The following is a 27,749-nucleotide window of genomic DNA, read 5'->3' on the forward strand; positions in this document are numbered from 1 at the left end:
AAACTTTGACTCAGCCTCTAAGTAAATATGAAACTTTGACTCCATTTATATGTAATTTTCCCTTAAAAAAACACTGTAAAGTCTGTAATAACACTGAACCAAAAAAAAATTATTATTACAACGATGAAAGTATATATCTGTCTCATACCCGAAAAAGAAGTATTCATCATTACATGAAATCTATATGCATGCAAAATTGCAAAAATAGGAAGTACTTAAATTGGATGACAGGATGGTCGATTACTCATCATCATATATATATATATATAAACGACAGTGACAAACAGAATCTCCCTACTTAATAGATCGATCAAGCACAGCCGTCGATTGATTTTTTTTTTTTAAATCTTCCTCTCCCATTTTTTTTTCCGTTAAAGTCATCCTAAATACCACAACCCAAGTTTGATTTGCATGAAAATTAAAAATAAAAAAATAAAATCAAAGGTCTACATATCCGGACCAGCATGATGGATCTTGATCATCTCTGCTGCTCCATCATACGCGTGAAGTCCTCGAAGCACACGAACCCGTCTCCTTTGCTATCCACCCCTCTTATCATGCGCTGACAGTCCTCTAACGTGCACCGTTCATCTCCTATAGCCGAGAAAACCCTATGGAGCTCAACCGCCGTGATCTTTCCATCATGATCCGTATCAAAGAAATCAAACGCGTCCCGTAGTTCCGAGTCGCACGCCGGCGGCCAGAAAGCGGAGCTAATCGCTCCGAACGCCTCCAAGCTGATGGAACCATCGCCGTCCCTATCTACCTCGCTCAACATCATCATCAGCTCCTCGTCGCTCGGCGGCTCGGCTCCCACTTGACTCAGCAGAGCCTCCAGCTCCTTCCTGGTCACCTTACCATCACCGTCTTTGTCGATGACCTTGAAAGCTTGTACTATCTCGAAGCCTGAAAGATCTTCCGATATCTCCTGAGAACTCGACGGCAAAACGCTGGTCGGAGTCGCGGAGCCAGCTGCGATTTTTTTGCCGGAATCTGACTTGTGTTTGGACGACGACGAGTCGGACGAGTCGGACAAGGAGGTCCCGGAGCTGAACGACAACGGGTCGGATCTGGCGACGGAGCGGCTTTTCTTAGAGCGGAACAGATTTTTGGGACTGTACTTGGTGAGTTTCATGACTGAAACGGAAAAGACAGAAGAGAAACAAGAGAGAGAAAGATGAGAGAGAGAAAGCAGAAGAGAAGAGTGGGGGGTTGAGTGGAAAGAGAGAGGAAGATGGGGTGGTTAAATGGTGGGAGTGAAGGGAGAGCCATAGGCAGCTTCCAGGAAACTTCGTAGGAGGCATTTCGAGGGAGTTAAAATTTCTTTGTGGTTTTATAGTGCAGGAGTCTGACAAATTGTATATTTTTATAATCAAATGATGGAATTAGGAACAACCAAGATGTACTGTACTTTATTGGAAAGTTATTCATCTTTTATTTATTTATTTATTTTTTTTTTTTTGTCACTTTCTTTTCTTAAAGGGAGATGGTTGGGTGTGATTAATTGTGTTTGAAGTATTGGGTTAGGTAGATACGTGGCATGTGTTTAGTGGTTTGTTAATTATGTTGATGGACATTCTACCAAGCTCACTGCCAATTGGTTGGTTTTGTTAGATATTCTCAACTCTTTAATACCTTGTTTTGCTGACTTTTCCGGGTGAACGGAGAGGTTCAATTGTAAATTTTACTAAATTTTGAGGTATTTTATCTACCCATCAAAACATTATAACTTAATTTATGTTTCATTTATTTTGAAACTAATCATGTCAAACCCATACTTTATTTAACAAGTGGGACCCACTTATATATGATTTTCAATTGTTAAAAGTGCGGCTTCTTTAAGATGATTGTTAAAAACTATGAATTCACACCTTATAATATACTACGTAATTAGTAAAACTGTAATGATAGGCGGACAAATTTTGCTAATTTGTAGTATATGAATAGCGATTGATGTTATTATAAATTTAAGAATATTAATAATATTATAATAATATTAATTATTATTTTTAGTTGGTAATCACACACATAATTTTATTGAACTCTCAAACTCTGCTCCGCCTGCTAGTCAATTTATTCACTTAAAATCAGCATGTCCGAACTTTGAACTGCAAATTATTACTCTTAGTTAAAACATAACTTCTTTTTTTTTAATTTTGATGTGTTGTGGTTATAATTAATTAATTATTTTTTATTCGGGATTACAATGAATTAAATGTAGGTCACCGAAAGTTTACCGTTTCATGAATTTAGGTGGGACAGAGTAAAAGTAAGAAAGGGGCAAGTCTTAAAATTCAATCCTCGTTTTGGGACGTTGTTGTATGTTATAGACTTTTAAATGCATTGAATAACAAAATAAATAGACTATGAATATGAATCTACCCTTTTCTTTGGGTTTCCAGTTTCCACGAAAGCATACAACGCAATAGGCATCAAGGTCCCCACAATGTCATGTCTTTCAACTTAGACCCATGTACTGAGAGTGACATGAAATTAAAAGTTCTACAAGTGCTTAATTTGCAAAAACGTTTATAGTATGCATGCATACATACATATATATATATTTTATATTTTTTTAAAAAAAATAATAATAATAAAGAAATAAAACTTTTGGTTTTCATACAATTTTCAAACTTAACCAAGAATAATTAGTTTTTCAGCTAAATTGTCTGATACAATCATACAACAATTGAATTGGCTTTAATCATGTTACTAAAAGAAATATGAATCCTTAAATATTTGCAATTAGAATTTGTAATAAAATTAATTCAACTATGTAATTGTACATACTTTATTATAATTATATATTAATAATTGAGATAAAAAAAAAAATAGAAGAACTATTTTGTAAGTTCGAAAATAAAATATCTAAATATAAAAAGATGCAGTTTTATAAATATTTTATAATACTTTTACAATGGTGAATTCATTTCATCAATCTTGATATGATTTTAGTCTTAATTTTTGAGGAAAAAATCATAGGAACACGAGCTTCTATAATTTTCCTGGATTTTGTTTTTCCTCAAACAGTTTCAGTACATTGTAGCAGATGTACCAAAAGAGTGTTTTGCTTACAGTTACAGAGTTCGTTTTTATACACCATTGATAACGCCCACATTATTTGGTGGGTGGTTGGCCATGGCTGGTGTGAATTTCATTAAATAAAATAAAAAAATTAAAAATTAAAAAAAAAAAATGGAAGGAAATAAGATTGGTAAATTATTGATATATCCATCAGTGGGGCCAGCTATTATTGAATTATGTATGGCATGATTATGCGTTTGAGCATGAGGTGGAAAATATTAGTAGCAAGTAGCTCCAAATATATCATAAAAATTTGGCGGTGCCATTGAAAGGAATTAATTGGATGATGTGACAAATTCCAAGGGAGGCCCCCTCCCCTGTATTTTCTCCGAAACAAGAGGAACACTGTGCTGTCACATCTTATTGTTATCAAAATGTAGCTCCAGCTGCCTTATTTTGACAACTGCACCCAATTTCTGTATTTTGAGATTGAGATAGAGATTGAGATTGAGATTGAGACACCAGATGCTTCCTTGTTACTAGCATTCATTTCAAGAGTAGATGATTTAACGGTTTATGCATATGGGAAATGCGCAGTCATGTGCAAAGTGGAAACACCTCCCATAATGATTCTGTAAAAACGACTACTTTCAAGGAGTTTCTATCTCTTAAGCCTCATTTGAGAATTCTTTGTATGAATGATTTGTTAGACATGATTAATTCCTTTCACTGCACACACTGAAAGCCTCGTCACATTACATTAGCACAACTATACAAGAAGTATACGTAGATATAACAATTACATACATTCACAAACAACATAATATTTTACAGAGAGATTTTCACTATTATGAATTAAGAAAGATAATTTTGAAATATTCTCCACTTTCCTCACAGTACTCACCTTAAATATAACAATCACATACATTCACAAACAACATAATATTTTACATGATTCACCAATTATGGAATTTCGTAGAGATTTTCACTATTATGAATTAAGAAAAATAATATACAATTAGATGTCAAAATTCCCCCACTCACTCTCTCGTCATTTTTTTGAGATATTCTCTACTTTTCTCACAATACTCACCTTTAAACTCATTACATCTTTTTTTCACTTCTCTTTCTCTACATCTTTTACACCCATCTTAATTTATAAAGTCTTCAAACCCAATTTTTATTGTACAAGTATTCTCCAACTTGTTACTATATCAGTCAACTCTAAAGTAGAGAGTCTTCTGACTTCTGAAGAAAATATTAATCTGGTTCCAAATGGCTTAACATGATTTTCCTTATGTGAAATAATTTATTTCTCTTGGAATATTTATGGTACAACAGTACTCATTCATGGTAGCAGTCACTTATTGGATAAAATGTATGAAAATTAATTCCGATCAAATAACAATTAATCGTGTACATTTTATCTCCAAGTTTTTCAAATTTATTTTAAGGATTAATTAAAATCAAACACATTAAGGTAATTTTGAAGTAGACATGACAAAGGATGATGGGCCCTAAAGTCCCTCAAACATGGCGAGATTGGAGTGGAGAGAGACGAAGACACAGACAGATGCACGCTTCCAACATTTTAGAGAGCTGGACTTTATTTTGCGCCAACTGACAGCACACAGCACAGCACGCGGAAACGCCTAAAGCACACGGTTTCGTATGATCAGTGGCACTACTTATGTGGTAGGATATTTTTTTTTTTTTTTTTTTTTTTTTTTTTTCATGAGGTGAATTTATAATAATATATTTTTTGTCTCAAAAAGAATGTCTTGTCAGAATTTTTTTTAAAGGGAGCTTCATTGAAAAATAAATAAATTAAAAACTAATATTTTTAAAAAATAATAAATATAAGAATTTTAAAAAGTTAGTGGGGGTAAAAATGTGAAATGGAGTATTTTAAAAAATGTGAAATGGAGCATTTTAAATTTTAGTTGAAACTATAGGTAATAATGTAAATTGAGAAAAATCCAGTGGGGGCATTTTTGAAATTTTAGTTCAAACTATAAGTAATAATGTAAATTGAGAAAAATCCAGTGGGGGCATTTTTGAAATTTAGTTAAAACTATAGGTAATAAAGTATATTGGGAAAATTTGAGTGGGATATTTTAAAATTATAGGTAATAATGTAAATTAAAAAAAAATCTAGTGGGGGCAACTGCCCTGGGGCTGAATTGGGTCCGTGCCTGATTGTCATTGACCTCTTTGTTGTGATTGTGTTAGAGGATCATACATTCAAATTTTTATATTAAAATTTATTTATGTTAGATAACACTTTTTTCTTTTTCTTTTTCTTTTTTTCTTTTTAATTCTCGGTTATGGACAATGATAGATCATCGTTACATTTTGTAAATGTGGAAAATTGGATTGATAGATGGAAAGGAATGCTTGATTTGTAGGAGGATAAGTTTAAAATGTTGGTTGCCAATGAGGAATAAACACATATATAGTATAGGTTTTTTGTAATTTTTATTTTTTTTCGAACACAAATACACTCATGGGGAGAATAAGCATATGTCTTACTAACTAAGAGGAATGCTAATTGCAGTCCCGACTGCACATCCACAGTCGTCAGTTATGATAGGTTAGTTTTGAATGTATTAATTAGTTTGAGATTCTATTTTTATGGGACTCTACTAACATTATTTTTTAGACAAAAATATCTTTTTAAATTATCTAATCTTTCTTCTTCTCTCCTCTTTTAATCGAGTATATGTGGTTAGTTATGTAGTAGGATAATTCATTCACAAGAGATGGATGGATTTGGAAAAAAATAAAAGGAAGAAGAAAAAAAAAAAAAAAAGAGCGAGAAAAAAATCCAAAAAGAATAAAAAGAAAGGTAAAAAAAAAAATCGATTATATATTTCTTCCTTTTTGTTTTTTTCCTACATATATATATGTTTCTTTTTATATTAATTTTTAATTTTTACAACTATCCTTGTATAAATGGATTTAAAAAAAAAAAAAAAGGAAATAATTCCTTCACCAAAAATGAAATATATGTGTATAAAACTAATTTTGTATATATATATTTTAAATCTCAGAATCTATCTTATTCTTTTTCAGACTTTTTTTTTTTTTTTTTTTTTTCAGCATCCATTCATATCACATTAGTTATTATTATTATTATTATATATATATACATATACATATACGCACACATCCCTATATAAATTAATTAAAAGAGAAAATAAGAAGAAACAATAATTTAAAAGGGTATTTTTGTCTAAAAAGTAATGTTATTAGAGTCCATAAAAATAGAAACTCAAAATAATTAATGCATTCAAAACTAACTAATTTTAACTCACGGCTGTGAATGAACAGTAATGCAAGACTGCAATTAGCATTCCTCACTAACTAATTCATCGAATACACTTGATGTGATTTTATTTGGGAAGTAGGAGTGGTCTTTTGGGGGCGACAAATAGTCCCACGCGAGTAAAGCTTGAGAGTAACTGGACATATATATATATATATATATATATTGATGCACTCAAACAAAAACCAGGAGACTCTATCAGTGTGACAACCCACAACCAGCTGAGGAGTGAATTGGTGGGCCGCCAACAATCACACGCACAAAATGAAATGATGTTTTGACTGCTTGGCATCCACTGCTTTTCCTTTTGTGCCCTTGTCGATCTGTCCCAATTAACCAACTTATTTGGGAGCTGGGCCAACAAGAAACCATGGTTCTGCTGTGCCTTCCTCACAATATACATACACATATATATATATATGATGGCATTCAACTTGTAGATGGATTACGAAGTGACCTGTTTTGAGTGTGGGATGATGATGAGTGATCGTCTCCCCACCTATCACAACACCCTTTTTTTGAATCCAATTATAAAATGTGGGTAGTGGCCGGCCGCTTCATGTTCTCAACATTTCAAATTAAAATGTGCCACCAATAATATATATATATATATATATATATATATATATATATATTTCCTTTATGCAAGGAATGTACCTCTGCATAATGATCACTTCGATTGACATGCTGCAATTTCCCTTCAACTTCTTAATAACACCATAAAGTATTTATGCACTGTTCATATAGCACAAGTTATCTATTTCTTTCGTAACCAATGGCAACACTGTCATTGGTCCACGGTAGTTACAAGTTTTAGCAAATGTAATTTAATACGTAGTTGGAATTGGATTAACATTGTTGAGTTGAATTTCGGATACGTATTATAAAAGAATATACTTTTAACAACCAATGGATCCCTGGATGTCCACCTAATTTTCAAAGCACTCACCAAAGTTGTCCGCACCGTACACATTAGTGAAGACATTCACATGATTAGGTAAACATATACCATTGAAGGAATGAAGCAACTTGTATTGCTCCTACTGGATATATCATATATATATATATAATATATTCAAAGACACATCTCCTCCCACATTCTGTCAAAGAGAGGAATATCGTTTATAACAGTAGTAAGTTTTAATTTATTGAGAGTGTAACTTAGCAAACAAATTTTGATATTAATTTTTACCAGGATCAAACTGATAATAGAAAGAAGAATTCCCGTGATTTGTCACACCACGATGACCCATTTTTTGAAAAATAAAAATTTGAAATATTCGATTTATTTATAATTTTTACAGAAATTCAGATGGTTGACATAGAGATGTACTCTTAATACCACCTAATAAAAAAAATTAAAAAAATAAAATAAAACACTATTTCAAGTACCAACCACTGTGGCTAGAACCTTTACTCTTACGTTGTATTTGGGAGCATTTAATCGGTGTCTTGAATTTGCGATTGGAGGAACTTTAGTTCAAATTTTATACTAAATTTTTTCCAATCCCAATCCTAGTCACCGATTAGGTGACGCCAAACATAGAACATTTGATTATGAACTAAGAATGACAATAACAGTGCATTCCAAGGAGGTATGGAAGTGGAACTGCTTATTTACAAGTGCGATTCTAGCGTGGTGATGCTCGACTACTTCCCTACCCTTTTCTGCTTTTTAGTAGAACTTTCAGTTCGACTCCAGCATTGAATCCCAGTGAGTTCCCCATAGGATCACTAAACAAATAAAAAAATAAAAATGATCCTCAAATACCATCCACAACACTCTTATCATTGCCATCGTCTACACCAGAATGATCCTTGGGGTTGCAACCAGGATCTAATTCGATCGGGCAGTTTTCTCCAGTGACGTCATTCTCGCCATACTCAGATACTGAACTCTCATCCATTTCCCGATCTGGGGATTCAAGTTGCATACATTCAGCAGCAGAATTCTGCAAGGTGCTGCTGTTTTCTGAATCATGACTCCTATTAGATGGAGTTAAATCTTCCTTCCTCACAACATTGAACAAAATCCCATTTTGAATCCTTTCAGGCTGCAAAAGATCACCTTCAGCCACCATAATGGTAGAACTATTCAGGGGAAATCTGCTATTGAAATCCCTCTGATCGAACTCCGTGTCTGAGCTTCTATCTGATGTTGTCAATCTTGGGCTTTGATAATATGAATCCTTTCCCAACATCTGAAACACAACATTGTTGGTGTGAACAATCATTCCTTTATTCAGTTTGGCATCCGCATCCAAGTTCTGGACAAAGTCAACAAACTTATCTGCTGATCTAGTCCTCATCAAAGGACCACCAGATCTTGTCCAAGAATTGTGATCAAGATTCTCAGATTCACTATCACTTCCATCGTGTATGTTATGCGGGGTGGCCCGCAAATTCCGGCCAGAGGGTCCTTCTGTGGACCTTCCAACTCCTTGAGGGAGGGGGGAACTAACATCTGCAACGAGATCTTCAAGGGAGCCTGATGAGTTCTCGCGAGCAATGCAGTTCCAAGATGGAATTCTTTTAGAGGCATTAAATCGGCCTGTGCTAGCAAGGCCATGGGAAGCTGCAGCTGCTCTGTCCGCACTCCTTTTGAGTCTACGCATATGGTTGAGAATTGCAACACACTCGTCAAGAGCAAGCTCAATCCCACAGTTGGCTTTTATGGCTGAAAGCTTCTCCCAAGTGCACCTCCTGCCTTGGTTTGCTGCCTTTTGAAGCTCCAAATAAGATGGATTCTGTATAATTTTTGAGTACTGAAATTGGAAACAACAATTCGAAGAACCAAAAAGATAGTTAATTCACTAGAAGAAAAATTATCTGAAATATTTGACTAACTATGTGGGTGGGTGTGGGTTAAGGGAGGAGGGCAAGGGTGCCAAAATGTTGAAACAAGTGTGGATAGAGATTTCAACTTGGGGAAATGTAGTTCATATAGAAAACTCGAATGAGAGCATTCAAGTAATGCAACGCAGAGGAACTTAAAAACTAACTGGGAGAATGGTGGTTATTTTATTTAGAAGCCACTTCAGTCCATAGAGGAATTTATGAATTGTTTTCTAATTCGTATAGCATTGCTCAACAACAGTTCAAAGTCGTTCCTCAAATTCTGCAAACTGGATCATGCCAAAACTGAAGGAAACAGTTTTTTTGTCTTGTTGAGGCTGGATGATTTGAGAAAGACTATCAAATCAGGGCCACAGGAATAACCTTCTGTGTTCAAGGAGAGCAACTACCAAAACTTCAATAATCAATAATTAGGAATTACAGAACTTCAATATTGAAAGCTATTGTGGCAATCCCCTATTGTGAGACTCCTGTTTCCTTCCTTTTTTCCACAAGGAAAAAAGAGGAAAGAGAAGATAACAATAGAATGGAAAACTAACTCTCTTCAAAACCAGCAGCCTGCAATCAACATCTATCAAACTACTACTAGTGACAGCCTCAACAAGGAAGGACGGACCAGCAAACTAAAAAAACAATGGCTGCAACCCACTTGGCCAAGGCAGGTGGTTTACAAAGACAAACTGAAAGAAAAAGGTGGAGTGGTGCAAACGCTCCTTGCGCATTTGTGCATATGTACACTCAGAAAATCAGTGCTGCTTCCCACAAATGTGTTGAATTCATTACGATTTGGAGATTGGTTAACTTTGAAGTAGATAATTAAGATGAGGTTATACTAAACATTTTCTAAAGAGAGTTTACCTCTTTACAGGCTTTGTTTGTTCTGTTGTTCACATTTAAAGGAGAGCTCACTCCCCTCTTTCTAATTTTCTCCTATCTAGTGACTGTTGAAGGATTTAAATATTTAAGTTACACCCTCTCTAACATCTTAAGCTTTTGGAGTAAGGTCTCGAGTTCAAACCTCACCGTCACACGTGTTGGACCAAAAAAAGGCCACACGTGAGGGGCGTGTTGAAGGATTTAAATATTAAGTACACCCTCTCTAACAACTTAAGCTTTTGGAGTAGATGGTTGTTAACAGTGACTAAAATAAAAGAAAAACAATAAAAAGAAGTGGTATTTTGTCTAAGAACTTTTAAAAATTAAAGAGAAATTCAATATACTTGCACCGTCAAATTTCTCTTGAAGCAAGTTAAAAAAAAAAAATCTCTTAAAGAATTAAAAGACAATCAGGAAAGAACATAATAAGCCCATGTAATATACCTGAGCTAGGGTTGCAGGCATGACAACAGTGACATCACCCTCCCAATCTTGAGCAAACAACTTGGCAAGTCCGTTTAATGGAAAACCACCAAGTTCCAACACCTGGTGGCATCTGTGTTTCACCTCCATCTCCGCTAGATGAGCAAGCTGCACAGTGAAATGAAAGAGCAATCACATTTTTTATTTAATTTTTTCTTACTCATAATAATAAATAAATAAATAAATAAAAAGAAACTAAAAAAGCAGACATGCTGACTTCAAAATCCAACAGCATTGATATTCAATCTTCAGACCATGCATCGATTAGTTAGCAATTGTTCTTGAGTTTAGATTTCTGGGCTTCAAATCAGGAGTTGGAATGCCAAAAAATAGGCGACATTTATCCAAATGATGAAGACTGATTTGCCAAAAGAATTTTAAATGATGGTCATTGAAGACACGCTTAAAAAACTTTTTGCAAGGCATGTTTGCATTGTGATCATTTCTCATTAGGATGTAAGAAGTCCAAGAGTACATGCATGTGTGTGTGAGAGAGAGAAAGATACAGAGAAGAGTGGTGGTAATTTCCTTTTCTTTTTTCAATAATTGATTTATCTGTATGTTCATTAGCCCCTAAACTCCACTTAATCCACTAATGCAGATCTCTCTTCCACCTTTATAAGGCATCAAATGACTGATTTACCCGTGAGCACCAATGCACAATATATTATGCACCACTGACCCGGAACCAAATCAAGATTTCTATGGAGGAATATGTAAGGTTTCACCCCCCCACCCCAATAGCCAATTAATCAACCATTCTATTTTATCCTCCACTAGCCATCCAAAAAAAAAAATTGTTCTTTAATTCTTTTCCTCCTCACATATGTATCCTCTCCAATCCTCCACAATCATGTCCTATTGAACAAGAAGAAGAAGAAACAAACACCTGTGTTACATGGACTAGGGAATGTGCGTCGAGTGTGGGTAATGTGTCTAAGCGTTGGACGTATCAAATCTCTAAATAGGACACTGCTAAATTTTCATATTATTTGATATTTTTCTTTTTTTTTTTTTGTCTAGAGTAAAACAATTTATTTTATGTAACATAGCACTCAATATAGGTATTTCCCTCACTTTGAAGCAATAATGTAATAATATTGGATTATAATAAAATGTGGTTTTAGGTGCATGAACATCGAACACATATGCTACACGGTTGCTTGAGAATCTTATGTTCAAGATGAGTACTACACACTCTTGAAGAGTTCATGAAACATATAGACACACGAGCATGGACATCTTCAAAATATTTTGCGTATTTAACTAGAGTGACCACACAAAATCATATACAGAACAAGAAATGCCAACCAATACCAATAAAGATAAAGATAATTTTATTTTCGAGTCCACATTACGTACCTTTGCAGCAAAGTTGCCTCCATAAGCTCTCACAAACTCCTTCAGCCTCAGGAAAGGTGCAATATGAGGATTTGCCTGACTCACAATAAAATGATTAACATTGAACAACTCCTTTAACTGCATCGTGGGTAAATCGATCTCCAAGCTACCATCCCTCCAACGGCGTGCAGATGTGCCAGTAGCCTCTTCAGGATCCAAATGAAATGGGGGGTGATAAGGAACAATTTCTCCACTTCTATCCTTTGCCATGAGTTCCTGAGCTTCAAAAAGGCCAGGAAAGGCACAAGAAGCAGTTACTGCACTCCATATGACAACATGAGGTGAAGTCAAGTAGTTAAGGCACCTGGGAGGTTCATGCTTCCTTGGGGAGCAGACTGTAATCCCAAGAATTCGACCAGTCATGTCATAAGCTTCTTGGAATGTAAGATTACTTGTGAGATGCCTTAACATCATCTGCAATTGTCTGATCTCATGAACTGCCCCTTGTGTCATAACTCTCTTAAAAACTGTAAAAATCCCACCAATCTGGTCGAAAAACTGCAAAGAGTGCCAAGAATCCTCAAAAAAACTTTGCAGCTCGGGCCAAGACCTGGTGGCAACAACAGAGCACATAATGGAACCCACACTGGACCCGGCAATTATGCGTGGCATAAGCTTATGCTCCACCAATGTTTTCACAACTCCAACATGAAAAGCGCCAAGGGAAGCACCCCCACTTAACAACAATGCGGTTCTACCAAAAGCATGTCTTGTTTCATGCATAAAAGCAAGCTTCTCCTCCAATTGAAGCTCCTCGGAATCAGAGTCACAAACCATTCTCAACTGAGTGGAGACCTCATCGATATACTCCTTTATGAGTTTAGGCACTTGAAGCCTCCCCTTATGGAGCTCGGGGTTGCACATATTACCAAGATTTCTAACAAGATCAGCCCTCATGAAAAATATAATGTCTCTGAGAGAACCCTCTTGGCGACGGTGTCGAAGCTCTTGGAGCTTATTCCTCACTAATTCTTCATCATAAAGGTCAGACTCATTCATCTTGGGGGTCTCTTTATCCATCATCTTAGCAGCATGAGCCCATTCCTCATAGGTTAAAGCAGCTGTCATCAAATTTCTCCAGAATTTCCTCCGATAAGCCAATTCAGCCTTCAATTTTACATTTGTGTATCTTTTCAACAAGAAAGCTATCATTGTTACCATTACCAATATCCCTTGTGGGTTCCGAGGGTGAAACCATGAGATAAAGGGTGACAAATAGCTTGTCAAACACTTGTTAACTCTATGAAAGTAAAATGAAAGAAAACGAAACATTTGATTCCTCAAATGTGACAACGACTTGCAGAATAAGATTCTGAAAGCAATTGTCCGACCAATAATTGTGGAAGGTCCAATTGAGAATGGATCCACACTCGCCTCATTACTTATCTCCATTGTTTCAGGGGCAACCAAAACTCTTAGGATTTCTAATATCAAGTAGATATAATTTACACCAAAAATCTTCAAAATGAAGTTCTGGGTATTCAATTTATCAATAAATTAAGTGTTTTGACGAAGATGAAGATTAAGAAAGACAAGAATATTACGAATGGGTTTCTCTTTGCGGATTCAAACTAGAGATTTTTCGACAGATTAAAGGGAAAACAACCAAAATTAAATATTTTAACAAAAAAAAAAAAAAAAAACCAAAATTAAATATATCGATTAAGCTATAAAAAATAAAAATCAAAGAAAAAGATTCCAACTTCTGAATCCCAAATTGGGCTTCTAAATTCAAGAAATTGAGCTCAACAGGAGCAAAACCACAAAAATGGAATTACAACATTTAACCTGAGTTTCTTCGAATTCCCAACAATCGGCAAATCAATGGCCAATAGGTTCACCAATGGAACACAAAATTTAGAAATTTTGTGGGAACGAAATGGATGTCTTATAAAAGGAAGAAATAAAACCCTAGAAAATTTTGAAGATAAAAGAGTTTTCCGTAGAAAAGAAAGCAATAAACAAACTAGTGCATGTGTTGGAAGTTGGAACAGTCAAAAGGCGAGAGAGGGAGACGAATATATGAGGAAAGAGAAGAAAGTGATGTGGAAATGTCTGAAAGCGATGATATATAAGGATATAAGATAAGGATATGGTTATGGTGACGTCTGATGCGTATCCAGTAATACATATAATACATACATTCATGTAATGACAATGACATATATATATATATATATATATATATATATATATATTCACAATTTCACACACACAATGTTAAAAGGAGGAGGATAAGGAAGAGAGAACTCACTCTCTCCCTCCTTCTGTACAACAAAGGATAAAGGGTTGTCAAATGTTTGGTTCGTTGGAGGTTACCATCATCAATGCCATTCTTGGCTCTCCGTATGGACATCTTCTTTGTTTTTTTTTTTTCGGGTTTTTATAGCTTTCAATTAATAACAAAGACGTGGGTGCCACCGTCTATTTCGGTGTTGATTTCACTTTTCATATAATTAGTATTTATGTCGCGAGAGAGAGAGAGAGAGATCCTTAATTTTTTTAAATTGTAAAAAAATATTCCTTAATAAAAAATTTGACATAAAATAATATTGTAATACTCTTTACCATTTTATTCTTCTAAAAATGCTCAAATGCTATATATTTTACTAATCTTATAATATAGGTATAACGAGTGGGCGCTTGCCAACTATAGGGTAGTATTGTATACCCACTCATTTATACCCAATCACTTTCCTATCCGAATTCGATGTGGGACAAATGACCCTTATAACATTCTCTACTATCCGAACTTACAACGCACTCATTACGGTCAGGCCACCCTGCCTACCTGAGGGTGGCTCACCTGGACGTCTCCTGAGTCGGGCGCTTGGCATGACACCGGATCAAGGATTTGGTTTGACTTTAATACCAACTGTAACAGGCGAGCTCTTGCCCATTTACCCAAAATCTCAAACTATTGGGTAGTGCTGTATACCCACCCATTTGTACTCAATCACTTTCTTATTCGAATCCGATGTGGGACAAATGACCCTTGTAACAAGAGGGGTGTTATGTCAAATGTGCATATTACCTTATATATTATTTTTTTTGAAATTTTTTTCTCTATATATATATTTCTAAACTTTTTTTTTTTTTTTTTTAAACTTTGAGAATTTGTAGAATAGGATTTGAATTTTTTGAGATTTCACTTTACTATTTTTTTTCTTCTTCGTACCAACACTATTAAACAAAATATATATATATATATATCCCAACATCTGTGCACTGATTTTCACAGTTTGGAGCAAATTTGTTTTCTTTAGTTTGCACTTTATTTTGTTTTTTATTTTCTGTTTTTTTCTTTACTTTTCTTTATACTTTTATTTTTTATTTTTATATTGTCATTACCGACGTTCTCCAATAGTGTCTTTTTTAATTATTTTACAAAATTATTTATTTATTATATATTTTATAAAATAGTTTAGTAAAGATAATTTAGTCAACTTAGGGTTTAAACTTATTTGCACTAAATTAAAACTTTAAAGGTGTTTTTGTACCGGGTGTTTTCTCCCGTTGATCTATCTATCTATATATATATATATATATATATATATATATATATATATATATATTAAGCGGAGTAATGGTACAATGTCCTGAAAGTGAATTGCATAAATTTGATAATTTCCTACAAGTTAATTGGATAAATTTGATAATTTCCTAAAAGTGAATTGGATAAATCTGATAATTTTTTTATGGGAGACAATATTCACACTTTTTGTACGATTGCACTTAAATAAATAAATAAATAAATATATATATATATATATATATATATAGAGAGAGAGAGAGAGAGAGAGAGAGAGAGAGAGTTTAACAAAAACTTCTTTTTGTCAAAATTAGATAAAACATTTTTTTTATCAAAATTATCCTATCTGTTTTTTTGGATTAGGCAGTTTTTAGATGCATCAAGTGAGATTAGATGTATCTAAAGTGCAATTGACCGTTTTGTTTGAGATCAATTTGTTTTTAGGATTTGGAATTGAAAGAAAAGTAAATTTTAATTGGATTTGAAATGAAATTTTCTTTGTGTGTTTAGAATAAGCTGAAATTTAATTATGAAGAAAAAAGAAATTATACTATTTTATTCTTATCTTATTAAAGGAGGACCTACTCAGTGTTACTTTAAAAAAAGCAATTTGATAATGTCAAACTAATCTAGTTACAAATTTCATCAAACTTCAACATTTTTAATGGATTTGAGGATATTTATGGTTTGGGATTTGGACTCCCGTGAAATCTAATTATATCTAAAATTCTTTTTATTCCAAACACTAAAGAATTTCATTTTGAATTTCAAATCGCATTAAATCTCAACATTTCAAACACAGTGGACACCATTTTAACTTCTCTAATCCCGCTTATTTGTTTGCAGTTTCATAAAATCTTATTTTAAGTTAAGGCGCTACATTACTAACTATACATTAACTATTTGTGATAAGTAGGAGGAACTCTTTTTCATTCAAGTTAGGATAAAGTGCAAAAAAAACTCTTGAACTATATTTGAATTTGCAAGAACTATATTTTGTGCATAAAACTCCCTAAATTATCTCATTTTATTGCAACATACCCAAAGACTATATTATATTTCATTAAATGACCATAATGACTATTCTTATTGAATTATATTTAATATATATATTTCTTAGCTAAACAAATTATGAAAAAATTCATACTAATTTGATGAGATATTTTTCATTAAATTTGCATAAATTTACCTTTAATTTTTTTAATTAATTATTTAAATAAAAAATTTTAGTAGAATTTTTTTAAAAAATTAATTAATTTTTAAATTTTTAATGAATATATTACATGAAAAGAATGCATTTTTTTCAAAAGTATTTTATTAATTTTTCATCAATATATTGAATGAAAAAAAATGATATTTTTTACGATAAAAATGTTTAAATTGGTTATAATACGTTTTATTATAATAATAAGCATTTAATAATAAGTTAATCAATTTAGAAAATGATAGTGACAAATCTATTTATCCATTTTGTTTTTCATTTTTATGATAAATTGATACTAAAAATAAAATTAAGATAAATAGTATAATTAATATTTACATAAGAGAAAAGGTAATAAAAATAATTTAATAAGAAATAAAAATTTCAATGAGAAAGGGTAAAATAGTCTTTTAAGATTGATTTGTCCTTAATTGCAACAAATCAATAGTTCAGGGGACAGTTTTTAGTTCAGGTGGTTATTTGTAAAAGGGCAATAGTTTGAGGGGATTTTTTACACTTAACCCGTCAAGTTATATGAAAATATACAATAATGTTTAAAAAAGCACATAAAATAAAGACCATTGAAATATATATATAATAACATATATATATATATATACACACACACGGACACATTTTGTTTTTAGTATTTTTACTAATATTTGTGCTACAATTTTTTGACACATAACTTCCTATTTTTTTCCCTCCTTTTTTAATGCCTTTGTCATACTTTTCACCCAAAATTAAAAAATTAATGAGCTCGGACAGTTGATTGTTTGTCATAATTGTTAGCCCAACAACAATTGAGTCCCCCAACTGTCCCATACAGATAGAAAATGCACAGCCCACACTTTCTTCAATTCCATTTGTTGATACCATTCCTGCAAATAACATGTACTTACTCAGACAATTTAATTATAATGATTATTATATGTGTGTGTGCATATATATATTGATGCTGAAAATGTCAAAGAAACATGTCTTTACAAGTCAAACAAGTATGGAGTTCAGTCTTGTTTTCATACCCAAGCTAATGAGAGAACTTTTTTAAGTTTGACGAGCTTAAAGTGTAAGTGCGAAATAAATCGACTCAAAAACAGCAATAAGAGTGAATTAGCAAAGATAACAACAATTTGCACTTTTTGGATTGCGCTTGGAAACTATGTCCCACAAACAGCGTTTCTTGCTGTCCAATCACGTGGGATCCACGCGTTAGATGTTCTTGTGTTTACATCATTTCATTAATTTGATTGGTTAAATTTAGTGAACTGGCTGAGTTCTGTAAAAATAAATAAATAAATAAATTCCATCTGATGTTCTGAGAGCCACTGTCGACTATTATCACATGCAAATACTAAAATTACTCCCTCATAATTCATAATTCAAAAATATATGCCTAACTCATAATTTCCTCATTTTGATTTTATTTTTTCCTTTATGTTTTGATTAAAAATTTTAGTTGTCTAGTCTTTCTCTCTCTCTCTCTTTTTGAGGTAAGAAATATATATATATATATATATATTATATGAAAAGTAAATTAAGCATAGAAAAATGAGTTGGAAAATAGATGGCCCATCGCATGTAATGCAGGTCTTTGAACCAGTTGTCTAGCATTGCTACGTGTATGGTAATTAGAGGGGTGTTTCCAATTAATAATGGCACACAACCAAAATTACCAAACCTACACAAACATATTAAATTAATATTAATAATCATGTGACCACCACCATCTTTGTCAACAAAAACAATTTATACTCTTCTCATCTACACATCTCTTCACTAAAATAAGACCCATTAATTAATTGTTGGTTCCTAAATTTTAAGACTTAAGAAACCAAAACATTTTTGATATTAAGTGATTCTCAAACCCGCGATTGGCAGTTTAATCTTTTACAATTAAGTGGTAAAAATAACAATAACTGTAAATTAATTACTAAGTCCTACTTACAAAACTGAGTTCAATGCAGAAGCTTCCTATAAATTGAGAGTCAATTCAACAAATGCCCAGTCAGGACTCAAAAGTTTGTTTGTACAAGTCAATGCATAAACAAAGTTGGAAAAGAAAAAGCCAATCACTTTAGACCAACACCAAGCTTTGGAATCTTTGAGTTTGTCCAAGTCATCAAATAACCTTCCTTGCAAAAATCTACCATCTCATAGTCGTTCACAATTCCTCTGCTTTTATTCCAAAACCACAACTCTCTTTTCCATAAGAAAATCTCCATCTCTACCACTACACAACCAATTTACACCTAGATCTTCTTCTTTTCTCCCCCTTAATCTGGAAAAAAAACTGATTATAATCGTTGCGTGCTTGATCTGAGAAAATTTCAATGGCAATCAGATCATCTTCTTCTCAGGTTCAGGACAGCAGAAACAGAGGAGGGACAGAGCCGAAGAAGAAACTGAAGAAGCTGAGATCAGTCAAGCTCTCAAAGCTACCAAGCTTGAAATCATCCACAAGATGGGCAAATTCCCGATTTGAGCATCTTTCTATTGATTTATCCAACGATGACCACCCAGTTGAATTGTCTAATGCATCACCAAATTATATGAAGGACACAGGTTGTTGTTCAGATGCAAAGGAGAGTTTTCAGGCAAGTCCCATCATTCTGAATCTAGTTTTTATAGCAATGATTCATACAAAAAAAAATTCACATCGCTCGAAATCAAAAACCCATGAGCACCTTAACTAGAAAGCTTAATTTGAAATCCAAGAGACCTTTGGGGAAGTGCTCCAGAGTTGCTCCATTTCCAGACTTTAGCAACCATGGAGCTCCCTCTCCTTCGGCTCTTGTGGATTTGAAGTTTCCTGACTCTGTTGTGTCTCTCACCAGGGTGGAAGTGAATCTGAAGGAATTTCAGAAAGTCCATCCACTTATGGGTCAATACCCAGTACACCATCTTCTCAGATTTGGAACAGCACAATCCAGGGAGGAACTCAGGTGAAGAAGACACTGAAGAAGTCGAGATCAATCAAGCCACCAACAAGGAGACGGGCAAAATCTCTCATAAAAGTGTCAGATGCATTACCAAATTATTTGAAGGCAACAAGCTGTTCTGACGGGAAGAAGGCACATTTTCAGGCAAGTCCCTGTAGTTCCGAATCTAGTTTTGGTAGCAATGATCGTAGTTCTTCACAATCAAACTCAGCTTCTTTTAGTTTGAAATCTATAAGGACTTTATCAAGGACATCTAGTTTGAGAATTCTGATAAATAAGTCTAGTTTCAAATCAAAGAGGCCTTCAGTAAAGAAATGTTCTGAAGTTTCTCATGATTCGAGCGTTGAGAGAGCTACATGTTCTTCCACTCTCAAAGACTCGAAGTTCCCTCAACGTGTAGAGATTCATCATGGAGTAAGCGAGTCCAAAATAAATCCGATCATGAAGGTTTGCCCATACAGTCACTGTTCCCTGAACGGTCACTGCCATGCTCCTGTGCCCCCACCAAAGCACTTTGTCTCCAAAAGAAGGCGTTCACTGAAGACCCAGAAGAGCATGAAAATAAAAGGCTTATCAACCCTTGGAGTGAAACACAAAGAATTTCAATCAAGCAATTTTGAACCTGCAATTCAAGAGGGAGCCAATGGCACCACAGCAATGTCTCCTGTAGGAGATGAAGAGGGATTGAATAATTTCTTAGAGATCCATGCTAAACCAAATATTAAGTTTTGGGGGGGAGAAAGTGAAGAAAATGAAGATGCAGGTCATGTCGAGATCTTGTTTGGTGAAACATCATACCCTGAGAAGAGTTTTCAGGAGAATCTCAACCGAGTCAAAAACTTTGGTGCTGCGGAGCAAGACGTTTTGGAGACACCCTCCAACCTCAAAGACACAAGTTTGGCGAGCTGTTGCATTAAAACCGAACTGGATAAATCCATTTCTGAAGAAAGTGATATATACTGGAAGGATGAGGATATTTTTGCACCAAAACTTGATAACGATGACAGCAATTGCACCCTCATGGGTTCTGATAATGCAGATGACAGAATCAGCACCTGCAATGAGGAAGTTTCAAATTTGAACTCAGAATTATGTGAAGATGAACCATCCAATATAGACAAGAGATCAAACCCAAATGATACCCAAAGAGCAACAAAAGATAGCAGTGTGGTTTCTTCAGCTACTGTTTGTGACCCTTTGGAGAAATTTAGTGCAGACAAGGAAGAGAAAGATGCAGATTCTGAGCCAGATGGTGAATTCCATGGAGGTTTTATTGCAGACACAGATTCTGAACCCAATCCCACTACTCATGAAACATCCACAACACATTCTAACAAAGAGAAGCACCTCAGCATGTGGCACCTGATACATCGGCATATGGTATCAGGTCTTGCCACAGAAGCCAGTTCTCAGCCACTTCAGGGAACAGACAAGGAAAAACTAGCAGATGATGCCAACACCTTGCCTGCACAAAGAAGTTCTGGTTTATGTCCAAATTTCTCTGATTCGGATTTGGGTATAGAAGATCATGACACAGTCAGTCAAGATATTGAACTCCGCAAGATTTATGCCATCAAGCTGGTGCGAGAGGCAATTGAGAAAATTCTTCTCCCAGAAGTGCCAGACCAGTTGTCTGATAATAAATCAATTACTAGTGGCGTTACATCAGACCAAGAGCTGTTAGACAACAATCATGGTGACGGTGAGGAACTAAGCATCTTAACTTCCACCGTCTCTGCTAAAGATAGCTCTGAAGAGTGCGGCCATGATGAAGTCAGAGATAACATATTATTGGATCCAAAAGAGACAAGGCTTGCAGCTGATAATATCTCTAGCCCAGAAGAAAAGAGAACAGCATCACAGGTGAGAAACAACTCGGACAAGCAAGCACCCAAAAGCTGGAGCAACCTCAAAAAATTGATCCTTCTGAAGAGATTCATCAAGGCGTTGGAAAATGTGAGGAAATTCAACCCACAGAAGTCAGAAATTCTGCCCTTGGAGAGGGACACAGAAGCAGGAAAAGTTTGTCTAAGGCATCAAGTGACGGGCGAGAGGAGAAGTGCTGAGGAGTGTATGATTGATTATGCACTTCAACAGGTAGTTAGTAAATTAGCTCCAACTCAGAAAAGGAAAGTGGCGCTGCTTGTAGAGGCTTTTGAAACAGTTGTTCCACAACCAGAAGAGAAAAATGTTCTGGCAACATTTCCTGAGCTCAAAGAAATAAATCAGAACTGTTGTTCTGTTAAAAGTGAATTGGATAAATCTGATCCTAAAGCCGCAAACGTTGACAGGAAGGCAGGGGAAGGAAAAGAAGTGATTTTTTCAGCTTCTGTCTGTGACACTTCAAAGGAACTCACTGCAGTCAGGAAAGAGCAGAATACAGATTTGAAGTTGGAGAATAAATTTGTAGAAGGGTTTACTCCATCCGGAGATTCTGAACCAAATGCCAAAGCTGATGAAACGTACAAAAGTGAGTTCAACCAAGAGAAGCATATCAACTTGTGGCGCGTGCTACATCAACATATGGCATCAGGTCTTGCAGCAAAAGCAGGAAGCCATCAACTTGATGGAGCAGACACAGTAAAGAAAGTAAATGATACAAAAACTCTGCTTGCACAAGAAAGTTCTGGTTCTTTTGGGGAGTTTTCTGATTCAGATCAGCATATGGGTGTGGAAAATCACAATACAGCCAGCGAAGATATTGAACTCCGAAAGATTTATGCCATCAAACTGGTACGAGAAGCAATTGAGAAAATACTTCTGCCAGAAGTTCAGGACCATTCATCTGATGATCAATACATTACTAGTGCTGGAATTTCAGACCAAGAGCTTTTAGAAAAGAATCAAGGTGACGGTGGGGAACCAAGCATTTCAACTTCCAAAGATGGCTTCAGAGGGTATGACAAAAAGGAAGGGGGAGATGATTGTTCGCGGGATATACAAGGGACAGGGCTTGCAGCTGATAATATCTCTGACTCAGAAGAAGAGAAAATGACATCAAAGGTGGGAAACAAGTCTGACAAGCAAACACCCAAGAGCTGGACCAATCTGAGAAAACTGATCCTTCTTAAGAGGTTCATCAAGGCACTAGAAAAGGTGAGAAAACTCAACCCACGAAAGCCACAAATTCTGCCCCTAGAATCTGACGCAGAAGCAGAAAAAGTTAGTCTAAGGCATCAAGTCATGGAAGAGAAGAAAAATACCGAGGAGTGGATGCTTGATTATGCACTTCGGCACGTAATTAGTGAACTGGCTCCAACTCAGAAAAGAAAAGTGGCATTGCTTGTAAAAGCTTTTGAAACAGTGGTTCCACCATCAGAAGAACGGCATGTTGAGGTGACAAAGGCTATTAGTGATGACTGTTATACGTCTGTTTCTGGAGCCACTGATACAGGCACAAAGACTGAGGAAATTATTGTATCCAACCTTGATATTGGGGAAGATAATTCCATCGTCACAGATAAACATTCTGATGTGAGTGATTTTTGCATGTCCGCAGTTGAAGTTTCTCAATCATGTAATGAACTCCGTTTGAAATCAGATGACACTTTGAGCTTCGCTGGTTTGAAAGTGCTTGTGGATGAAAAAGATCGGAAAGGAGTCCATGAAGATACAGTTTTGAGTTTCAACTTGGGGATTCTCAAAACTGGCTTTGAATTGAGTGGTAAAAAGGTGGAGCTTGATTGTTTAAGTGGTGCACCATCTTATATAAATGAAAGCCCAATTGTAGATGATAATGGAGAACCAGTGGCAACTAACAACGTTGTTTCTTCAGCTTTTGAGTATGAAAGATTGGAGCAAACAACTGCAGCCGGGGAAGAGAAGACTGGAGATTCTGATCCACAATACGTACTTCAAGGAATTCCTCCACTTGGAGATTCTGAACCTGATTGTACAGCAAAAGTAGCATGCAAGTCCCAGATGGACAAGCAGAAGAATATCAGGATGTGGCACCTGATATATCAGCATGTAGCATCAGGTATTGCTGCAAAAGTTGGAACCCAGCTGTTTCTTGATGGAGACGATGAGGAAGAACAAGCAGATGATGGCAACACATTGCCTGAAATAAGAATTAGTTCTTGTGATGATTACTCTAAAACAGATTGTGATCTGGGAAAGGAAAATCATGATGCAAATCATGATGCAAGACGTCAAAGGACTGAATTCAACCATACTGATGCTGTCAAACTCGTACAAGAATCAATTGATGAAATCCTTCTTCCAGAAATTCAAGATGACTCATCTGATGCTCAATCAATTACTAATGACATGATTTCAGGCCAGGAACTCTTAGAAAAAAATCATTGTGAAGATGGGGAGCTAAGCATCTTAACTTCCACCAATTCTGCCAAAAAGAGCTTCAGAGAATATGACAGAAGTGAAGTGGGAATCGGTATCTTATTGGATCAAAAAGAAAAAGTGTCTAATATCACCACCACAGAAGAAGAGAGAGCAGTATTAAAGGTGGGAAACAAATCTGAACAGCAAAAGCCCAGGAACTGGAGCAAGCTCAAGAAGTTAATCCTTCTCAAGAGATCCATCAAGGCATTGCAAAAAGTAAGGAGATCCAATCATCAGGCACCACGACATCTGACCATGGAGCCTGACCAAGAGGCAGAGAATGTTGAGCTAAGGCGTCAAATGATGGACGAGAGGAAAAAAGCTGAACAATGGATGCTCGATCATGCACTTCAACATATCGTCACTAAACTAACTCCAGCACGGAAAAGAAAAGTGTCTCTTCTTGTGGAAGCTTTTGAAGCAGTCGTTCCACTGCCCGAAATTTGAACTCAACAGAGGCAAAAACTGCAACTTCACGCATGCATGAGATGCTAAAGTGTGATTGATACTGGTCATTCAGGTATGAACCATGATACTCAGTTTCTCCATTTATATCTATTTGTCATAGAGAAAAACAAATACTTACGGAAAATAAGCTTCTAACATACTTTTCCTTGGTCCTAATCAATGTATGTTATTTGTGAGAATTTGAACTAAAAAATTACTTTATCTACACGGATGGAATCTAATTGTTTTTTCATAATAAATGTGCAGGAGAGATGACCAGGCACAACTAAATATATTAAAGTACTTAAAATTTATCAAATGGGCAGATTTACTCAGTGGCAGATTGATTCTTCATGGTTGAAAGGTAAACACAGTAATAAGGTTTCTTGCAATTTTCATAGTTTTTGGAAGTCAGCTTTTGGGGAAGAATAAATTAAAGTTTTTGTTTTAGATGCCTTCGTAAGATATGCTCAGTATAGATTCTTGATGATGATGATGATGGTATATATTTTCAGAGATTGTTGGATGTATTTGTCTGTTTTCCAATCATCTACGAGCACTAAAGTAGCGATACCATTAGAATATGTTTATTACCCTTTTATACATTTTTTTGCTAGAAAGAGCTTATGAGTTTGGATAGGCGTTGTTTCATCCACCGACTTGAGATGGCCTTGCACCATAAACAAATAGCACTAGCAAAAACTCTTCCACAGAATTTCAAAGAAAATGTGCCTTATGCAGTTCATATTACAAACTCTATTGATTCCTAACCAAAGAGCAATACTTGGAACGCCACTATTCAATACTCCCTTAAACTGGATGCATGCACTAAAATGTGCCTTAAGCAGTTCACATTACAAACTCTATTGATTCCTAACCAAAGAGAGATACTTGGAACGCCACCATTCAATACTCCCTTAAACTGGATGCATGCGCTAGAACTTTGAGGTCACCTTCCCAATTGAAATAATTTTAGGTTTTCCTTAGTTCCTAGTAAACGTACATATAGTTAATAAGGGATAAGTGTTGGAAAGCTCTAAGAGAAGTTCACACATTTAATAAAGGATACTGAATAAAAAAATAAAAAACAAGAAGAGAAAGGAGAAATTGGAGATAAATGTTGGTCTTTTCTGCTCTCAACTAGTTTGACAAGTTTACATGAAATAGAAATGGAATGAATAAATGAAATAGAAAGGTGTATTTACTACTCCACCCTTCAAACACATATACACAAAAAGGAATCAAAATAAACAACGATTGGGGGTTTTCAGGAACACATATGGAGTACTCGAATTTTATACAAATATATAGGCAACAAAGATCTTGCATATCACAGTTTAAGTAACAAGAATGCAAGGGGTCTCCTCTCATCACCCTATTCCTCTTAGGTCAGATTTCATCCATACAATCTCTGCCATGTGGAGACTAAAGAAGTCCACAACTAAATTTTTCTGTATAAACATGTAATAAGAAACAAAATGGTGCTAATCAGCAAGTGAAACCCAAAATAAATGGAAATGGAAAAATATGGGTTAAATTAGCGGATATATGTGACCAATCCAGTGGCATCTACTGGATGGCCTCGAATACTAACACATCATCTCAGAACCTGGTTTAAATCCCATCCTAAACAAATTTTATCTCAACTGAGCTTCCTTTTGCCATTCAAGTCAAATAAAGTTGAATCCAACTCATTTAATTCTCAGAGTTGTTTAATTTTCACCCATTAAGGGTGTATTTAGAAGTCCCATGGAAATTGAATTGTGTCTTTTCATTCCGTATAACTTTTTCTTTATGCATCCCTCATCAAAAATGAGGTTGGCAGAGTGAACAAGATTATGGGTCATCATTTCATACAATTTCAGAGTTGACCCTTCACACGATGATTCTGATAATGCTCCATTGCTCCCATTTTTGCATTTCCTCAATTTGATTTTTTTGTTAGTAACTTCTAGTGCTACGTGACACAAACTAACCATTCAAATAACATGGAACATCTAAACATACACTACATTTTTCACCAACCCACTTACTCTGCATTCAATAATGTAGTACAAAAATAATTCATAGTAATATATAATGGTCTAAGGAGCATTAAAGCGTAATGATCCAAAGTGCAACAAGTAGCCATGTTTGTAGTGAATTTGTTATCTGTTTTTCTGACAGAGAATAAAATATTCTCAAACTTTTCTTTATTTACCCGACTCAGAAAGATCCACTATTGCTCCCTAAGGGGTCTTGAACCCTCCACTCCAATGTGGAAGGAGGAGATACCACTTGAAGCTAAAGTCGTTGCATTTTCTTTTTTCTATTTTATTTTTGAAAAGAAATTTCCAAAGTAAGGATACTTCGTTTCAAATTTTAGCAAAAACTATATGTTGCACCAGACTAAATTTCTTTTGAAACAAATAGAGGCTTAGAGCCGTAGGGCAAAAAGTTGCATTGTCTTTTCTTTTTAGCCTTTCAATAACAAATTCTAAATGAATAATTGAACATCAATTCATAGAGACTACACAATTTGTAAGTTGTATGCTGCAATCTTTAGTGTGTGATATTTCAATATGAGACTGCCAATCTAAGAATTCCTTCAAGTTCTTCTCATAACATGCGTCTAACTTATATTAAATAAAGCAAAAAAATATTCAAAACCTTTTAAATGTGGCAGTTAGAACATTTTCAGTAACAGATAAACAATAAAAAGAAAATCTGAAAACTGAGTGTAAACCAACAAAAACAAGGAGAAAAATCAAACAGCTGAGAGAGAGAGTACCTGGTTTTCCATTAGCTTACCTCGTGTGTAGCTTTTATTTGAAAATGATATATTAAATGCATGGTCTCACTACATGTATGTTTTTCCTCCAGTTTCACAATCATTTGTTGCTGCGGAGTCCTCACTCAGAGAAGGTGTGTGGCCTTCGTTTTTCTCTCTCAATTTATTTTACTTCTACAGTGTTCCATCCATCTACTCTTGCCCCGGTAGATTCCTCCAAATTGCCATGAAAACTAAAGAAAAAAGAAAAAGGAAAAAAACATAAAAGAAAGAGGGAAAAAAATCACAGTTCTTGTTACAGGCTAGTTAGTTGTCCGCGCGTGTTACTCCGGTAAGGTTAATTACAATTTTATGCACATATAAACCAACTTGTTCCTCACCATAATTAGAATGAGTGAATAAGTAAATCATAATTTTGGTTGCTTGTATTGTGTTAAGCTACGACATATTATTTTTCCATCTTATGTGATTGAAATCACGAAAGCCAATTAAAAAGGAAGGGATGGGATGGAACATAATAGGAAGGATGGTTTGTACTTTGTAGTCTT

The 27,749-nt window shown here is 34.9% G+C and overlaps 3 protein-coding genes across 4 annotated transcripts; 1 reads left to right on the plus strand and 2 right to left on the minus strand.

Moving 5' to 3' along the window:
* Positions 1-212: 212 nt before the first annotated feature.
* LOC132291102 (probable calcium-binding protein CML36) lies at positions 213-1,337 on the minus strand. The gene has a single exon (XM_059790230.1). The coding sequence runs from the start codon at positions 1,133-1,135 to the stop codon at positions 479-481; it is 657 nt and encodes a 218-aa protein (XP_059646213.1). The 5' UTR covers positions 1,136-1,337; the 3' UTR covers positions 213-478.
* Positions 1,338-7,565: 6,228 nt separating this feature from the next.
* On the minus strand, positions 7,566-13,923 carry LOC132291113 (triacylglycerol lipase SDP1-like). The gene is made up of 3 exons (XM_059790235.1): positions 11,930-13,923; positions 10,529-10,675; positions 7,566-9,117 (listed from the first exon to the last, which is right to left on the minus strand). Exons 1-3 carry the CDS (start codon positions 13,358-13,360, stop codon positions 8,116-8,118), a joined length of 2,580 nt encoding a protein of 859 aa, XP_059646218.1. The 5' UTR covers positions 13,361-13,923; the 3' UTR covers positions 7,566-8,115.
* A 4,838-nt stretch (positions 13,924-18,761) lies between these two features.
* LOC132291125 (uncharacterized) lies at positions 18,762-27,738 on the plus strand. 2 transcript variants are annotated; one of them, XM_059790244.1, is made up of 4 exons: positions 18,762-19,298; positions 19,539-24,504; positions 24,699-24,795; positions 27,294-27,738. In XM_059790244.1, exons 1-2 carry the CDS (start codon positions 19,035-19,037, stop codon positions 24,429-24,431), a joined length of 5,157 nt encoding a protein of 1,718 aa, XP_059646227.1. In that variant the 5' UTR covers positions 18,762-19,034; the 3' UTR covers positions 24,432-24,504; positions 24,699-24,795; positions 27,294-27,738. The 2 variants fall into 2 exon arrangements, with proteins under 2 accessions (XP_059646227.1, XP_059646224.1); XM_059790241.1 differs by lacking the exon at positions 27,294-27,738 and having other exon boundaries at positions 24,699-24,961.
* The last annotated feature ends 11 nt before the right edge of the window (positions 27,739-27,749 follow it).

The sequence above is a fragment of the Cornus florida genome, unplaced genomic scaffold, assembly GCF_030987335.1.
Source record: "Cornus florida cultivar Cherokee Brave unplaced genomic scaffold, ASM3098733v1 CherokeeBrave_3.0.0_Hap2_Chr02, whole genome shotgun sequence".
Taxonomy (NCBI): Eukaryota; Viridiplantae; Streptophyta; class Magnoliopsida; order Cornales; family Cornaceae; genus Cornus; species Cornus florida.

Bases quoted from the DNA above. Each gene is read 5' to 3' on its own strand.
- LOC132291102 (XM_059790230.1), bottom strand. From the start codon at position 1,135: ATGAAACTCACCAAGTACAGTCCCAAAAATCTGTTCCGCTCTAAGAAA.
- LOC132291113 (XM_059790235.1), bottom strand. From the start codon at position 13,360: ATGGAGATAAGTAATGAGGCGAGTGTGGATCCATTCTCAATTGGACCT. The intron at 10,676-11,929 runs GTACGTAATGTG...TTCACTGTGCAG, and splicing joins GAGGCAACTTTGCTGCAAAG to CTTGCTCATCTAGCGGAGAT. The intron at 9,118-10,528 runs GTATATTACATG...TTCCAATTTCAG, and splicing joins TGCCTGCAACCCTAGCTCAG to TACTCAAAAATTATACAGAA.
- LOC132291125 (XM_059790244.1), top strand. From the start codon at position 19,035: ATGGCAATCAGATCATCTTCTTCTCAGGTTCAGGACAGCAGAAACAGA. The intron at 19,299-19,538 runs GCAAGTCCCATC...GTCTCTCACCAG, and splicing joins ATGCAAAGGAGAGTTTTCAG to GGTGGAAGTGAATCTGAAGG.